Source organism: Rhineura floridana, chromosome 1 (genome assembly GCF_030035675.1).
Source record: "Rhineura floridana isolate rRhiFlo1 chromosome 1, rRhiFlo1.hap2, whole genome shotgun sequence".
Taxonomy (NCBI): domain Eukaryota; kingdom Metazoa; phylum Chordata; class Lepidosauria; order Squamata; family Rhineuridae; genus Rhineura; species Rhineura floridana.
Genome location: NC_084480.1, coordinates 9,780,997 through 9,798,685, shown reverse-complemented (window position 1 = coordinate 9,798,685; position 17,689 = coordinate 9,780,997). Strand labels below are relative to the sequence as shown.

Here is a 17,689-nt window from a genome sequence, read left to right as displayed (position 1 = left end):
GCTCAACGGGGTCAGGGGATGAACAGGACTCCACCTAGTTTTATAAGGCTGTTGGAAGCCTCACCTGATTCTTCGGTCTGGTAAATGTCAGCCAGGCAGAAACTGATCTGTCCCATCTCCCTGCCTCCAATCCCTCAGTCCCAGCACTCCAGCATAACACAGAACTGCTGCCCACTCAGGCTGGCCCCTTGGATTCAGCAGAGGCAAAAGCAATCTATGCATGCAGAACTATGTAGAAAGGGGTGCACCTCTATGAGCGCATCGGAGCTCCTGCCCGTGCAAGAAACCTCTAGGTTGGGGTGTTCTTTATTTTCATCAATCGTTGCTCTTATATGCCTTCAAGTCGATTTCGACTTAAGGCGACCCTATGAATCAGCGACCTCCAATAGAATCTGTCATGAACCACCCTGTTCAGATCTTGCAAGCTCAGGTCTGGGGCTTCCTTTATGGAATCAATCAATACTGCCCCCTAAAAACATTGCCAAAGAAATTGTTGCTAGGTTGACAGATGGCATCTGGAACAGTTCCAATTACTGGGGAGGGGAGAAAACAACATTGTTTCACAGAACATAAGAAGAGTCCTCCTGAATCAGGCCAGTGGCCCATCTAGTCCAGCATCCTCTTGTCAGAATGGCCAACCAGATACACATTATGGAAAGCCTGCAAGGTGGACCTGAGTGATCAGCAAGGGCTTTTTTTTCCCCTTAAGTTTTTACTGCATGCGTAGACTAGGCATTATATGAAGAATGTGAGGTGGTAAACCTACCATGGGACAGCCTGCTGACCATTAATTTGATGCTCCTGAAAAACCACAAATAATGCAACGAGTTGTGTTCAATTAAGTGCTACTCACAGTAGACCCACTGAAATTCACAAACCTAAGTTATTAATAGACATGACTAACTTAGGTTCACTAACTTCAATGACTGTCCTCTAACTAGGGCTAGCATTGACTTCTACCCTATGGAACCCATGACTGCTATGTTCTACCTCCACTGCCAGAGGCAGTATATCCCTCTGAATGCCAGCTGCTGGGAATCACAAGTGGGCAGAGTGCCACTGCGCTCAGGTCCTGATTGTGGGCTTCTCATTGGGGCATCTGGTTGGCCACTGTGAGAACAGAGTGCTGCTCTAAATGGGACTTTGGACTGATCCAGGAGGACTCTTCTTATATCCTTATGTCCCCAAACATCTGGAGGGCCACGGGTTCCTCATCGCAGATTTAAAGACTCATATCTGCTCTGGTCTTCTGATATACAGATGTGCTCCCTGTAAGCTTCACATTTCCAGCCCTTGTCCGTTTGTGTGTATATATGCTGTTCCTAACCCTGCTGACTCAGCTTGATCCCATCTAATCGCTGTAACACACTCAGCTCGTATTTAAGCTACTTAAGAATGAAACTTTGGTTGCCATATTTACACAGACCTATTCACAAAATTTTTCTTTTGCTTCGCAATCATCACCTTGTCCATGAGTGAAATGATCTGGAGAATTAGTTGATCTTGACGCAAATCATCCCCGTGTTTAAATATTACAGGATATTTGTCTCCATCTTCAGTCTTGAAGAATAACTGGGCAGGCATCAGGGCACTCTGGTTAGAGGAATGGAAAACACAAAATATTAAACTGTGATTAAAAAGCACGGCATAGCTTCTGGTTGTTGTTTTGAATTCCTTTCGGTCAGACCATTGGTCCATCCAGCTAAGCGGCTCTCCAGGACTTCAGACAAAGATCTCTCCCAGCTCTCCCTGGAGATTGGTCCTGGGACCTTCTGCATGCAAAGCGGGTGTTCCACCACTGAACTACGGCCCTTCCCATTTATGGTTTAGTTGGAAACCTGAGCCATGAAGTAGGGATGAGGAACCTGTGGTCCTCCAGGTGTTGTTGGATTCTGAACCCCAGACAAAGTGGCCAATCGTTAGGGATGATGGGGGTTACAGTCCCCATATGCACATTTTAGGTTGTTTCATTTTATTTATTTATTTATTTTCATATTAAAGGATCAGGGCATAGGAGCCTAGTTATAATGAATTCTGAAATATAGGCCTCACATTGACCCCAAATTACAGGATGGCCAGAACTAGCTTCCTGACTTCAAGAAGACATGTATTGACTAAGCTAACAAGGTTCTAAATTGAAGATATACCTAACAAAAAAAAAACCCTTTAACCGAACAAAGATTCTTCAAGTACTTGAAAGGTTGTCACACAGAGGAGGGCCAGGATCTCTTCTCCATCATCCCAGAGTGCAGGACACGAAAAATGGACTCAAGTTACAGGATGCCAGATTTTGGCTGAACATCAGGAAAAACCTGCTAACTGTCAGAGCGGTACAACAATGAAGCCAATGACCTAAGGACATGGTGGGTTCTCTAAGGCAGCTGGACAGCCACCTGTTAGGTATGCTTTAAGCTGAATACCTGTACTGAGCAGGGGGCTGGACTTGATAGCCTTATAGGCCCCTTCCAACTCTTCTATTTTATGATTCTATGACTTGTAGCCCGATGCAGAGTTCAGGTCAATAAAACACATGCAAGGTAAGCAAGTTATTCCTAGAAACAGTAGTTTACACCAGAGCTTGGAAAAGTTACTTTTTTCAACTACAACTCCCATCAGCCCAATCCAGTGGTCATGCTGGCTGGGGCTGATGGGAGTTGCAGTTCAAAAAAAGTAACTTTTCCAAGCTCTGGTTTACACTCCATACATGGCACTGGAGATAGCAAGTGGAGTCTGTAACTTCAACTAGGGAATGCTAACATTCCAAAGGAAATCCTTTCATGTCACTAGAATGCCTTAGTTTTACATTTTCCTCTTTCAATAATCCAATCTGTATTATATCTTTTATGTGGGCTTGTTGTGTGATTAAGGGTGGGATCATACACATTAGAGTAACGTGAGTTTTGATTTGAGCAAAAGGTTCTGTAAACCTCTTGGGGGTACGTTTTAGATCTCTGGTTGGCAGTTGAGGCTGGTAGCTCCACGTCAGTAGGGCAGTGGAATCTAATCTGATCACTGAGCACCTTGGACAGCTCCTTGAAAGTTTGGACTAAAACCCGGAGTAGATACCACTGCCCCACTGGCTGAGCCACCAGCCATCACTGCAAATGGGTAAACACACATTGGAGGTTCAGACATATAAGTGTAACATCCTACAACTTTGGGAAGCCATCAGGTTCCTTATCACGGCCATAAAGAAATGGTGGTGAAGGATCCACTCCTGTTAAAAGGATAACTTCCTATACTTTGGTCTGAATGCACATGAGGTCGCACCACCTTGCTGAAGCTAAGCAGGTCTGAATCAGGTCAGTGCCTGGATTGGTGATCGCCTGGGAACCACTGGCATTTATTTATTTATTTATTTTATTTTTAAAACTTATATACCGCCCGACTAGCAATAGCTCTCTGGGCGGTGAACATAGATACAATAAAATACAATATAATACAAAACATCAGTCTAAAATCAAATTTCACAGTCTAAAAACAGCAAAGGCTAAAATCAAATTACAAACATTACAATCATGCCACCTTCTTACACATGTAAGAAAAATAAATGATACTGTCATAGAAGGAAACAAAACCCCTCAGAAGTCATTTATAGCTTTCGCCTGTGTTTAATATGCTCCCCTGATAATCTCAACACTACTTAAAAAGGGCACAATAACATAACTGGAACTGAAGTAAACGAGGGAAAAAACCTTAGTTATGTTCTAAAACCTTTTTTAAAAAGGCAAGGAAAAGGATAGCTTTAAAGCAATTAGCTGCCCTCCCTAATTAACTTAGTCAAGATGGCAGTTCTATTTAAAATGCCCTTTTGCAAAAAGACCTAATTTATTTATTTGGCAATTTGTCCCTCATAAAAAGGGCAGGAATAAATAACATTATCTATTTTACATTATCCAATAGTCTCTCTCAATCTCTGCAACTTAAACAAAAATCGGAACACACCACACAGAGACCCAAAGACACATGAGCCCCATTTATACAGTCTTCCCCCAACCCTTTCAGTTGGCCACATCCACACGCTACATCTAAAATGGTATTATACCACTTTAAGGGACATGGCTTCCCCCAAAGAATCTTGGGAACTGTAGTTTGTTAAGGGAGATGAGCGTTGTTATGACACCCTCTTCTAGAGCTGCAATACCCAGAGTTCACTAGCAAGAGGGATGTTAAACCAGTCTGGGAACTGTAATTCTGAGAGGGGACGCATAAGGAAGCTATTTGGAAATGGATTGGTTCCTTTCTGAACCAATCTGAATTTGACCCTCCCCTCCAAATAAAAAGGCACCTTTATCCCCATCCACAATGAGCCACAAACATGCTTGCTCCCTCCCACCCACCTCCCAGCCGCCACTCTTTTAAAATCCAACTCACTCAGCTTAGCTCTAAGCCATCTTGTAAAAAGCAAGGTGCTCTATAAATCTACAAACTATCCAGACATCCCACTCATGAAACTTAAGACAATGGACAAGACAGTGGCTGTTACCTTGAACAGTGTCGCTCTCTCTGGGATTATTCCCCTGATTTTCACTTGAGGTTCTAGAGGCAGCGGAATGGGCTCAATGTCTGATAAATTCATCTTTTCATTGTCTGCTAGGAGCGCCTGCAGCCTCTCATTCTAAAAGTGGAAGGGGGCAGAGGGTAGGGAGGAACAAACCATTGCCTTTACTGAATTACCACTCAAAAACTGAAACACAAACTAGTAACTGCTACTAGTAAGATTAAAAGAAGCCAATTGCAGAGGCGGAGTTTGTTGATCTGTGGGCAAGCTCAGAAGCAGAAGAAAGGATAAAGAAGTCAATGACAGCTGATTTAAATGTGCCTGTTGAAGGGTTGTGTCTGGAAGGCTTTTCCATCACATGATGTTTCTTAAGAATTCTCTGCACAGCAGCTGGGCTGGGTATGTTGGAAATGCACCAAAAAGTCATAAAATTCAGCACTGGGAGCAAAATGTAGCTTTGGGGAAATTAAACAATCTTCTACTCCTTACTGTTACAAAAACGTGGGGTGCTGCTGAGCTTGGTATGGAGCCTGCAGCTGGTGCAAACTTTAGCGGCACAACTGCCCACTAGGGCAGAGTATCACCAACATATCACCCCACTGCTGAAACAATTGCACTGGATGTCCATTAGCTACCAGGCCAAGTTCTAGGTTCTGGTTTTGGTGTACAAAGCCCTATGCAGCTTGGGATCAGGATGCCTGAAAGATTGTCTCACTCCTTATATACCCAGTTGGTCACTGTGTTCTGCAAGTGAAGGCGTCCTACAGATACCATCTTATTAGGAGGTCCGTTACACACAACATAGGAAGTGGACCTTTGGTGCGGCAGCACCTACCCTGTGGAACTCCCTCCCCTTAAATATTAGACAGGTGCCATCTCTGTTATCTTTTCAGCACCTACTAAAGATCTTCCTCTTTCAACAAGCAAGTAGAGACCTTATCCTAGTCTGCATCTGTGCTGGAATTGTTTTTAAGATGTTTTAAAGCTTTCTTCCCCCCCCCCCCCCAGAGATGTTTTGTAGATGTCTATAGTGTTTTTCCATTGGTTTGCTGACCTGGGCTCCTTCTGGGAGGAAGGGTGGGATATAAATTTAATTAAAATAAATAGATAATAAACAAACAATATGCTTGAAAAGTACACAGGAACGTAGTGAGCTGCCTCACACCGAGTCAGACCACTGGTCTATCTAGCCCAGTATTGTCTACACTGACTGGCAGCGGCTCGCCAGGGTTTCAGGCAGGGGACTGTGGACGTTCTCACCTCTACCTGGAGATGCCAGGGATTGAAAAGGAGAAGCTCTACCACTGAGCTACAGCATCCCTCTAAGCATGTGGGCAATCACTAAAAAATTTCAATAAAGATTTGTTGTTGGAATTTATATCGTTTTTACCACTGTGGCCCAAAATGCAAACAATCAGAATACAGATCAGTTGCTCCGAGCCTGGGGAATACATGTTATTTCACACCGTGGGCTGTGAAACTATATGTATGTGTATACTACATGTATGAAGCACACCCGCTTCATTTGGCAGGTGGTCAGGTGCAATTTTAGGGTACTGATGTGCACCAAGGCTGCAATCCTACACCCGCCATGACGAAAGCAAGTCCTGCTGAATGCATTAGGGCTTTCTCAGCAGTGGCGCAGGTGGAGGGGCAGAGGCGTGGAGCCACCCCTCCCAACATTGGCATCGCTGGTATTTGCCTATACAGTGCAGAGGCAAGGGCAGAGGGGTGGCTAGGTCAAGGCCACCTGGGTGCATCGGCGGGGCCACTGCTACCGCCAATCTGGTCTTGCCACAGCCCCAGCCCTGCTCAGGCAAGCAGCTGCAATGCCAGCATCAAGAGAGTGGCTCAGCTTCATCACACGAGATTAGAAAATAAGCAAAGATCACCCTGCTAATGCCATAGTTCATTTGGCCACTGGTGGCTGCAGCGTACGTCAGGAGCCAAATCTAGGTCTCATTCAGCTCTGCTTCTCCAAGTGCGCAAATATTGGGAGGATGGGTTAGGGTTACACCGCCAGCACCACCCCGTGGCAGTGATATGCCCAGTGGCCGTGCCGTCTACCAACTGCGTAGTCCACGCTGGGGTGAAGGGGAGGCATACAGCCCTCACGCTTCACGCTAATGCCAATTCATAACCAGTGCGTGTGGCCACCAGTTGTGTCAGCGCTGGGGGAGGGATTAGCAGGGTGGTCCTGACCCCTCCTTCGCACATTGAGCTGGTTCACACAAGTATGAGAGTTCCCAGAGAAGAGATGGTGGCCACTTTGACCCTCCTCTGGTCCTGCTGTGGCTGCTGTGCGGCCGTGAGCTAACCTATGGTTTGGCCCGAACCCAGGCTTGTGGTTTTGTCTCCTCCACACACACAACAAGCTGTAACAACACACAAAGAAACCTTGGTTACATTTAGCGGCCTGTCTGAAGAAGACAAACCACAAGCTTGGGTTTGGATCACTCGCTAAGCCAAACCATAGGTTAGGCTCACTGCAATGTAGCAGCGACAGGACCAAGGGGAGGAGGAAATGTCTGCAACCTTCGCTACAGGTATCCATGCATTTGCACTGAGCCATAGTTTGGCCTAGCGTTATGAGAGCACCAGTTCATTGAGGAGAAGGATGGAACATACATCCCGAGTTTCCCAGTTCCGAATAGCACAGTCTGTCTCAAGGCACTCTCGGCAAAAGAGGAACACGCTTGCATTTACAAACACAAGTGCTGCAAGGAGGGGGGGGAGGACCATGCATGCCTACATAGATCTTATTCTGCCATTTTACCTTTTTCTTACGATTGCCACTTTCACGCTGCACTGCTTTCATTAGATGAACCAGCCGGTCTACAAACGTCTGCTGGGCCGCCAGCAAGGACCGCATCACTCTGACAGACTTATCACCCTGGGTTAAATTAGAGGAAAAAGAAAAAAAAACCCACCACAAATTAGTTCTTTCTGCTGTAATTATTCTGCCTCAAGTAGGCTTGCGGCAATCATCTCTCTCAGAGCAAGTGGATAATAAACATGGACATTCACTCAAAAGGAACATTTTCTCCCCGGCACTGAGATCCTCCCTCCTCCATAAAATGCAATCAAAGTTCTCTGTAGTAGGTAGTTTGTTATATGACCTTTTGGTTTCTTCTTTTTTTCAAAAGAAACACACAACTGTGTCAACAACAATCGTTCTGGAGGTGAACACTTAGGTGACACACACCAATTTATGCTACAGGAGGGGGGGACGGAACCAGAGCCCTGATGAGTTGGAGCGTTCCCACCACCACCAGAGAATACCAAACAGGCCTGAGCCCTTCCAAGCATTCTATTTGTGTAAAACTAGCATGTGAGCGAGAAGATTAAGAGGAAATGTGCTAAGCTCCACCACTGCAATTTCCAGGTTTTTAAAATCACACCAGGAGCCTGCACAAACACAGGGGAAGGCTCTCAATAGCTACTGGCTATGTTCTACATCTGCTGACGGAGGCAGGGCGCCTCTGAATAGCAGCTGCTGGGAAGCCAAAGTGGCGAGAGTTGCTGTTTCACGCAGGTCCCGCTTGCAGGCTTCCCATGACGGGAGTCTGGTTGGCCACAGTGGGAACAGGATGCTGGACTAGCTGGGCCTTTGTCCTGATCCAGCAGAGCTTTTCCTTTCTTAGGTTTTTACTCCATGTGTAGGCCAGGCATTAAAAAAAGCATGTGAGCTGGTAAATCTATCAGGAGAGAGCCTGCTGGCCATACATTTGGTAATCCTGAAAAATCACAAAGAAAGCAATGGGTTGTCTTCAAAGAAGTCCTACTCAGACTAGACCCATTGAAATTAATGACCCTAAGCTGTTAATAGATATGATGTTGTACTCGGGTCCTGATTATGGGCTTTCCATCAGTTGGCCACTGAGAGAACAAGATGTGGGACCAGGTGGGCCCCCTTTGGCTGATCCAGTATGGCTTTTCTTATGGTCTTAAGCTTGGAGGATTTCACTTCAGAAATTGACTCTCCAAAACCATGGAGGGCGACGGGGAGGGCAGAGCAAGTTTAGCGCCTTCATCTCTATCTGTGTGAAAATCTCACAGATGAGTAGAACGTCTCAAAAGGACTATAGGATGCCTCCCATCCACGCTGGGATAGGCCGCCTGACCCAACCCACGCATAGCCTCAACCTGGCATACATAAAGAACTGTGTGCATTCCTTCACTTTAGTTTTGCCACAGGATTCACCCCACAAGAATCTTCACTTTAAATCTCTAGCCCTCATGGGTGTGCAACAGACTTTATCGTCTGGCATGGATATAACACTTAGACTCAGAAGGACAAGGTTTGGGAAGGTTTGAGGCTCTGGCTCTGTACTCTGCATACATTCTTGCGCCTGGCAGACCAGAAGTAATAGTGCAAAACAACTCAAAATATGCAAACATCCAGCTTTTCCTGGTTTGGGGATTATGCACATAAAATAACTTTTTTTTGTAAACTACCCTGGAAGTTATGCTGAAATACAGTATACTGTGATCAAGTTATGTCTGGACTAAGCTGTTTTGGTCTAGACCAGCCTTTCCCAACTAGTGGGCCACCAGATGTTGTTGGACCACAACTCCCATCAGCCTCAGCCAGCATTGCCAATGGTCAGGAAAGATGGGGATTGTGGTCCAACAACATCTGGTGGCCCACTAGTTGGGAAACGCTGGCCTAGATAGATAAACACCAATCACCTGTTTTTATTTATTTTTACTTACTTATTACTATAATTACAATACCTTGCCTTCTGGTAAAGAAGCACTCCTGCTTTGCTATTCCCTGGACAAGAGGCACAAACCATAAATACCCAGGGAAGCTTGGCTTGCGATGGCATCTGGACCCAGGATCTTGCTTTGTTGCTTCTGAACAAGCCAAGAGTACTAGCTACCCTGAAGCCATGGTTTGTTTTTGTCTTATGAATCATGGCTCATTTGGAAGCAACAAATCACAATCCCGGGTCCGGAGATAAAAATAAGCCAAGCTTTACTGAAGCTTCATGTTTTGTTTCTCCTGCCAGAGGAGGAGCAATTGGGCAGTATGTATGCTAGCATGTTGCTCATTAACGTAAACCACAATAAGCTAACAATCCGTAACAGAGTGCTCTTGGGCCAAGCCAAAGGCCCATCTAAACCAGCATCCCGTTTTCACAATGGCCAACCAGATGCCTCTGGGAAGCCCACACGCAGGACCTGAGTACAAGAGCACTCTCCTCTCCTGAGGTTTCCAGCAACTGGTACTCAGAAGCATACTGCGTTATCCTCCATGGATTTGTCTAATCCTCTTTTAAAACCACACAAGTTGGTGGCCGTTACCGCCTCTTGTGGGAGCAAATTACATAGTTTAGCTCTGTGCTCTGTGGAGAAGTCCTTTCTTTTGCCCGTTCTGAATCTTCCAGTGTTCAGCTTCATTGGATCTACACGACTTCTCGTGTTATGAGGGAGAAAAAAATTTCTCTGTCCACTTTCTCTATGGCATGCATGATTTTATACACTTCTGTCATGTCACCTCTGACTCGCCTTTTCTCTAAACCAAAAAGCCCCAAAAGTTATAACCTTTCCCCATGCAGGGATTGCTCCTTCCTCCTCATCTTTTTACTTTCCTGGTTTATAATGATGTCTGCACGTTGCCATTATTATTCTCTTCTCTCTCGGCGATCACTCGCGGCCGAGTAAGATTGTCTTTGCTTGGAAGACGCCTGTGCGTGAATTTGTTTTATGTGGGGAGATCGGTGCACGACGATCAACACACAATCTTGACAGAAAAAGGCTTTGATCCAATGGCATGGGTACCACGACGAGTGGTAGTCTTTTATCTGCTGCAGCCTTCATCCGCCTTCACAGCCGTTGTAACGTACACATTGTTATCCTCCGCCTGTTCTGCCGTTGAGGACTTTCTTGGATTTATTATTAAGCTCCTATTATTATTATGCTCTACAGCCATACTACCCTGAACATGCCCTATCTCATCTGATCTCAGAAGCTAAGCCGGGTCAGGCCTGGTTAGTACTTGGATGGGAGACCATCTGGGAATACTGGGTGCCGTAGGCTTAGAGGAAGGCAATGGTAAACCACCTCTGAATACTGCTTACCAAGAAAACCCTACGAAGATATTCAAAAAAGAGTCATAGGGTCGCCATAAGTCATCATCAACTTGACAGCATGTAACAACACCATTATGCTCAACCTTCACACTGTCCAAAAATCAACAAATTCACCTTCAGCAGAGCTTGACTGAATCTCCGCATGACATTCAAGTACATTTCGTGAGTTCTGGGATCTCTCTGCTGAGTGTCTTGGTCTTCACATTCCACAATCACATACCTTGCATGGAACACAAGAGCAAGTCAAAGCTTAGACTAAAGGACACACCTCTTTATCCTCACCTTTGATACCCAAGAAATACACACACACACACACACACACAGGCGCACTCTATCCTTCTGATTGTAAATTGTTTCAGCTGATCTTGAACTTGTATTTTTTTTTATAAAAATTATTATAATTTATATGCATATACAACAGAACTTGGAAAAGTTACTTTTTTGAACTACAACTCCCATCAGCCCCAGCCAGCATGGCCACTGGATTGGGCTGATGGGAGTTGTAATTCAAAAAAGTAACTTTTCCAAGCTCTGATATATAATAAGCATTAGTAAAAACATTACAATCCAACAATCTATCACCATGGTGTGTGTGTACAAAGAGGGCTGCAGAATAGGAGGGGGGGAGGCATGGAAATGGGCTGGTCTGTGTGCAAGGGGGAGGTGAGAAGAGGGAAGAAAAGGGTGGCAAATGTGAAAATGGCAGTGCAGATGGGGGTTGCAAAAAAGGAGGCGGCATGGGATTGGGGGTGAAGATGAAAGTGGGGTAACAAAGGGACTGCAGAATAGGAGGGGATGTTCACTTCATAACCAGGTAGAAGGTGAAAAGGGTGCTTAATAGTTGCAATTTGTTATAGGAGGAAGACGCAGGGGGTTACCATGGGAGTGGTCTTTGTGCAAGGGGAAGTTGCACAAAAGGAGAGGGAGAAGGAGGCATGGACATGGGGTGAAGGTGAAAACGGGTGCAAAGTGGGGCTGCAGAATAGAAGTGGCTTCATAAATGGGGTTGGGATGGAGGAAAAGTGAGCTTAGTAGTTGCATGGGGTGGAAAGGGGAAGTTCGGGAGGGGGCAAGTGGAGTGAGCAGGAGTGCAGCCCCTAGTACGTATACACATGCACATACACAAGCATTCAGTTGGGATTTTTGATGGGGGTCATAGTGACTCACAAGGATTTGATTATTTTTGATGATGTTGGTAACACATTTAAAATAGCTCATAAATGGGAAAACCAGAATCCACTTAATACTTGCTCAGTGGTACACAAGGATCGCAGATTTAGCCTCGATGGACAAATTCACTTAACAAGTTTGAGTGTCTGGTGGATATACACAATCCCATGTCCTAGAAGCCACTCATCGGTACACACATATCCCTGATTGGTTTCAGCTGCTGTGGTAAAAGTGGTCCCATGAGCAGGGTTGGGCAGAAGGTAGATCTGGAACTATTGGTAGATCTCTGGGTGATTTTCAGTAGATCAGAACGATTCTGCCTCCCAATGCTTTAACAATACCAACAGCAAAATAACTTTTGTTGGAAGGTCTGTAGCTCAGTGGTAGAGCATCTGCTTTGCACTCAGAAAGTCCCAAGTTCAACCCCAGCATCTCCAGATAGGTCTGGGAGAGACCCCTTCCTGAAACCCTAGAATCACAGAATCATAAAATTGCAGAGTTGGAAGCGGCCTATAAGGCCATCGAGTCCCTTGCTTAATGCAGCAATTCAAGATAGAGCACACCCGACAGGTGGCCGTCCAGCTGCCTCTTGAAGGCCTCCAGTGTTGGACAGCCCACCACCTCCGTAGGTCATTGGTTCCTTTGTCATTCCGCTCCAACAGTTAGGAAGTGTTTCCTGATGTTCAGCCGAAATCTGGCTTCCTGTAACTTGAGTCCACTGTTCACCCTGGAGATCTGTTGCTAAGCTAGGTGGACCAAAGATCTATCTCAGTATAAAGTAGCGTCTTACGTTACTATAGCTCAGTGGTGGAACATCTGCTTGGCCTACCAAAGGATTCAGGTTCAAATCCTTGGCATCTCCAGGTAAGGCTGAGAATGACTGCTGCCTGAAACCCTGAAGAGCCACTGCCAGTCAGTGTAGTCAATACTGAACTAAATAGATCAATGGCCTCACTCAGTATAAAGCAGCTTCCTATGTCCCTCTGTAATCTATCCTGGTTTCTTAGTGAGCATACCCAACCGAGTGTTTGCAAAACACAGCCGTCTCCTTTGCACGTATTCTTCAGTGTGCACACAACACGTTTCGTCAGTGGCCCTTATTTCAACATTAGCACCAAGGAAAGACATTCACCCCACGGTCTATGCAGGACTGCTTCTTTATAAAGATCAGAATGCTACAAGTGCCTTTGCAATACAAAAGCTGAAACATCACACAAAGGAATCGAGCCCTACTGCTGATGGGCCTTAACAATTTTCCAGTTCTCGACTGCTCAGGCATATGGGTGGGGCTTGGAGCAAAGTAATACATGCTAGGGCTCAAGATCCTGCCATGGAACAGTGGCAGGGTTTTCCCTTCTCTGTGCCTTAGGGCCTTTTCCCATGAGGTTGCTGGAGATGGTCATCTACCCTTCTGAAGCCATTCAGAATAAGGTGTCTCGAATTTCCTCCCTCTTCTCCACAGGGGAAAGCATGGTTTGCGTCCCAGGCACAGATTACAAATCAAATGCCTGGGTTTCATCAAGGGTTAGTACATTCCACCACCCTTTTCATTACTTCCAGCTCCTGTTGAGGCAGGTCAGCCAAAATATGCAATTGATTGGTGGACACAAGGATTTATAGCTACATCTGCTGGAACCGTAGCTGTGACATTCAGATTTTGGCACTGAGAAATGGAGAAGTCTGGACAGAGAAATGGAGGAAAGAATGTAATAATAAATTGGCCAACTTCGTCACCAAACTGGCAACAGAAATTGTTTGAAGAGAGGAGGAGGGGATGAAAAAACGGCGGTGCCAATTTATTCGTATGGAGAAGTCTGGAAATGGAAATATTGTGCTAATCTATGTTAAATCTACAACAACTGGTGGTGGACTATATTATTTCCATACAAGAACAAATAAAAAATCCCAGGATGCTAAGGAACGTGCTGATGGGCCTGTATGATAGCGGAGCTGCTCTGCTGAGCTGTACAGGTACACTTGCATACAAGCATATCAACAGGGATTCTCTTTCCTTCTACTTAAGGGGTGACACTCCCCAGGCTCAGAAGCCAAATGCAACCCTCCAAGCCCCTCTCGCTCTGGCCCTTGAGACTCCAGAGGTTCCCCTCCCTCCCCCTGGGCTCCAGCCCTCACTGACACTGAATGCGTCTTTGTACTGTGATAACATCTCTGGCTTAACTGGATGGGGATGTATGTATGTATTTATGTGTACATGTGTATGTGTCTGTGCGTACACATGTATGTAAAAGCCTCTGCATGGCTAGAATGTATCCTACCATACCAAGGTTAAGAGTCACATCCATTGTTGACCTGCCCACTTTTGGCTTTGTCCATGCCCACAGTGGCACGCGGCACCCGAAAGCTGGCCCATATAGGAACGCGGCCCACTTTCCTAGACTTTAGAATAAGAATATTGCCAAATTCTACGTTCGGAGGACTCAGTCTTGGATTTTGGCAGCCATAGTGAAAAAGCTACTGATTCAGAGTGGGCATCAACCATTTTTGACCATCACTATATGCCTATAAGCTATCTGCAAAGTTGTGTCTGTTGCCTCCAAAAGAGGATAAAGTCAGTCCTAGCTGACTTATCTTCCAGTACATGTTCAACTTAGCATCACCAAGCCAAACCATTCCCGCAGCCAGTGCACTCCAGACAGCCACCAACCAACCCAGCCCACATGCAGGCAAAAGATAAAGACAAGCACACAAGTCAATGGCGATGCCTTGGAGAGCGGGAAGGCCTACAGAAGCCTTTCGGCTTCCCTAAAGGCCCATGTTCAGGGTTTTCGTTCACAGGTTGCAAATGTAAGTGGTAACAGGCAAAGTCCCAAGGGTCACAATGCAGCACCCTTGCTGAAGCTAAGCAGGTTCAGATCTGGCCAGTGCCTGGATTGGGGGGAGGAAATACAAGTGATGGAAGAAGAGACGGCTGGGGAGAGAATAGTCAAGGCACAGCTGGGTGGGTCAGAGCCACTATGCTAACATCCCAGCTGGTGGGTTGCCGTTGCTTATCAGGAGCGGATGGGGCGATGCACTGTGCTGATCTCCGCACCACCACCTCGTTCCTCCTCTCCCTCCCAGTAAGCGACAGCGACCCACCTGCTGGGAGGCGAGCATAGCAGTTTCGCCCCACTAAGTGAGCTGCTTCTGTCCAAAGGCACTTAGCCTCTAGCTACATCCAAAGATTTAAAAGGTCCTTTCCTGGGGCCCAAGGCAGTCACCCTTTCTCCATACATACCAATACAAGTAGTTAGCCAGCGTGGAATTCTTGCAGGCTCGCGATATCAAGAATGTGCAAAGGTCTTGCTGAAAGTAAATAAAATATTATTTAAAGGTTATGAATTTGCAGAGCTTGGAAAAGTTACTTTTTTAAAACTACAACTCCCATCAGCCCCAGCCAGCATGGCCACTGGATTGGGCTGATGGGAGTTGTAGTTCAAAAAAAGTAACTTTTCCAAGCTCTGTGAATTTGAGAAGAATAGCCACCGTTTGCCTTTGAAGAAGGGGAACACACTACTCTGGATGTGCCTGCGACGGACGTTCCCTCCACCCTTTCCTCACCAACAGGCTTCCATATTTCTCACTTGAGTCTATTTCTAAGACTGCTTACCCCTTGGGGCAGAGACCCGCTTTCTCGTTCTTTGTGAAGAACCATGTATGTAGACAGTAGATGATGACGATGAAATAACAGCAGCAGCAACAAGGAGAGGAGGGAGGGCACGCCCAAGCCTGAGGATTAGTCCGATAGTATGGCTTTACATCTAAACCAGCTCAGCATCAAGGAGCCACTATGCTGTCTTTCTCCCTCAGTTATTTATCCCACCCATCCCTTATCGTTCTTCTTAGTGGCTAACTTTCCCTGGGAGTAGGGAGGGGAGAGTAAGAAGTATAATCAGCCATTAAGAAGAGATAAAAGGAGATTTAAAGAGCGAGACAGAGAAAGAGAGAGAATCAGTGACTACTCCATCCTTGAATACAAGTGAATTCTACCTCCTCTAGTCTTCTCTGCCTGCCTCAGGGTTGCTTCGGTCGACAGCAAGAGCTTGGCGCAATACACAATTAGACTCTCAGGGCAGTCTCAAAGTAGATCCATTAGCACAAGGACTAGCTGCGCAACAGAATTTCCCCTCCCTTTCCTCTCCTTACGCACCCCCTAAATCTATTCCAAAGCAGATTTGAGGAAGGCATGAGGGGAGGGGAAGTGTCCTTGTGCAAAATGGAAATATTTGCACTAACGGAACAACTCCATTGGATGCCACCCTCAGCAAACTGTACAAGAGCCCTGCAAGGAAGGAGTCAGGATTATTTATATTTCACCCTGCGGTTTGCCTGAGGTTGCCCCATGAGGAGCATTTTTGAGTTTAGAATTGACCTGGTACATTTCCCAGCCCGAAAAGAACACATTCTCTTGAAACGTAACCGTAGCTGTCCGTATTTTACTTACCTCAAGATTTTCACTGTCTGCAGGCTCCTTTGCTTTGGCTGTAGAAGGTGGGGAAGAGATTAGGGGAAGCGGGTTCGTGATGATCTGGGAGCTGAGAAAAGAAAGCAGTAGAGGGAAGCAGTTCCTACATGAATCTTAAGGGAGGCTGCCATATCCAGAGCCGGACCCTTGGGTCCACCTGGCCTAGTATTGTCTACTTCAGGGGTGGGGAACCTTTCTATCTGGCCCTCAGGACTCTCTGCAGGTTACAGCTCCTCCTCAGTCATGCCACCTTTCCCCAAACCACATTAATCCATCCTCGGGATTATTAGGAAGAGAGGATGCAAAGCTATGCAGGCTGGAAGGTGACCAGGCCAGACTCTCACCTCCCCTTCAGAGCCCCAGTTAGGCAAATCTCTCGTCTACCTGTCTATTTCTGCAGCATTCATTCCAGACGCAGCCATGCTCTCCGTCATGGACCCCTGGCTGTCCTTCTTTGTTGGTTCTAACCCATTCTTGATGTCGTCAAAGTTTTCATACTTGAGCGCCTGGACAAGTTGCAGCAGGTACATCAGCAGATCCTAAGTAGGGCAGGGGAAAACGTTGGTCCATAAACTGTAAGGATCCCAGCATTTTTGGAAGCTAACCTATCATAGTTATTTACTTATTTAACATGCTTTTGTACTCTCAGATCCTGTTTATAGGCTTCCCATAGGCATCTGGTTGGCCACTGTGAGAACAGGATGCTGGATTAGATGGGCCATTGGCCTGATGTTATGTTCATATGTACTTCTTTTCAAAACAATAATCCCACAAAGTGGTTTGTATCCGCTATACAACAACAACAATCCATGAAATACAACTGCATGGCCATTGAATCCCATTACAATCGGACAAAAGGTGAAGTGGGGCCTTCTCGCACCTCGTCGTCGGCCTGTTGCAATCTAGCAACTGCATAGCGCCGGACCGTTGGGTTCGTGAAGTGAGAGGACAAGAGCTCAAGGGAGTCCTCCACATCCATCGGCTTCCATTTCCCCAAGAGCTCTAGGGCCTGCTTTGCTTCTTGTGGGAGGAACCAGTTGACACACTTTAAGAACTTTGTCAGAGCCTAAAAAAAGGGGGGAAAGAAAGAAAACCAACCACAATCACACGGCTCCTTCATAACACAGGGCCAAATTAGAACAGCAATTAGCAATTCCATATGTAATTTTTTTGAAAAAGAAAGGAAAACAGCAATAGCAGCCACGGGGGGAGGGGTGGTGCTAATAAGGATCAGAACTCCGTTGAGGGCAAAGGGTTAGAGCTCCGCACCCCCTAAGTCACAGAACAATCCAGACCATACATATCCTTTCTTGTTGCTACTGACACTTATACTTTTTATATGTTTATATTGATTTCTTTCTCCTGATAATGTTTTATGTAAACAGAATGTGTGCATGCATGCATGGATGGGTATTATAAATAAATAAATAAAAACATTCAGACTCTTACTAATTG

At 45.9% G+C, this 17,689-nt stretch overlaps 1 protein-coding gene and 1 pseudogene across 4 annotated transcripts in view; one reads left to right on the top strand and one right to left on the bottom strand.

Annotated features, from left to right (window-relative positions):
- Positions 1-17,689, bottom strand: part of PIK3C3 (phosphatidylinositol 3-kinase catalytic subunit type 3) — a 157,324-nt gene that overhangs the window by 98,491 nt on the left and 41,144 nt on the right. For all 4 annotated transcript variants that reach the window (XM_061613420.1, XM_061613426.1, XM_061613411.1 and 1 more), the window contains 8 exons: positions 17,115-17,300; positions 16,619-16,773; positions 16,214-16,304; positions 15,008-15,075; positions 10,714-10,819; positions 7,278-7,394; positions 4,487-4,618; positions 1,465-1,593 (listed from right to left, as the gene is read on the bottom strand). In XM_061613420.1, coding sequence (XP_061469404.1) covers positions 1,465-1,593; positions 4,487-4,618; positions 7,278-7,394; positions 10,714-10,819; positions 15,008-15,075; positions 16,214-16,304; positions 16,619-16,773; positions 17,115-17,300 — 984 coding nt within the window. The remainder of the gene's footprint in view (positions 1-1,464; positions 1,594-4,486; positions 4,619-7,277; positions 7,395-10,713; positions 10,820-15,007; positions 15,076-16,213; positions 16,305-16,618; positions 16,774-17,114; positions 17,301-17,689) is intronic.
- On the top strand, positions 10,428-10,546 carry LOC133375814 (5S ribosomal RNA; annotated as a pseudogene).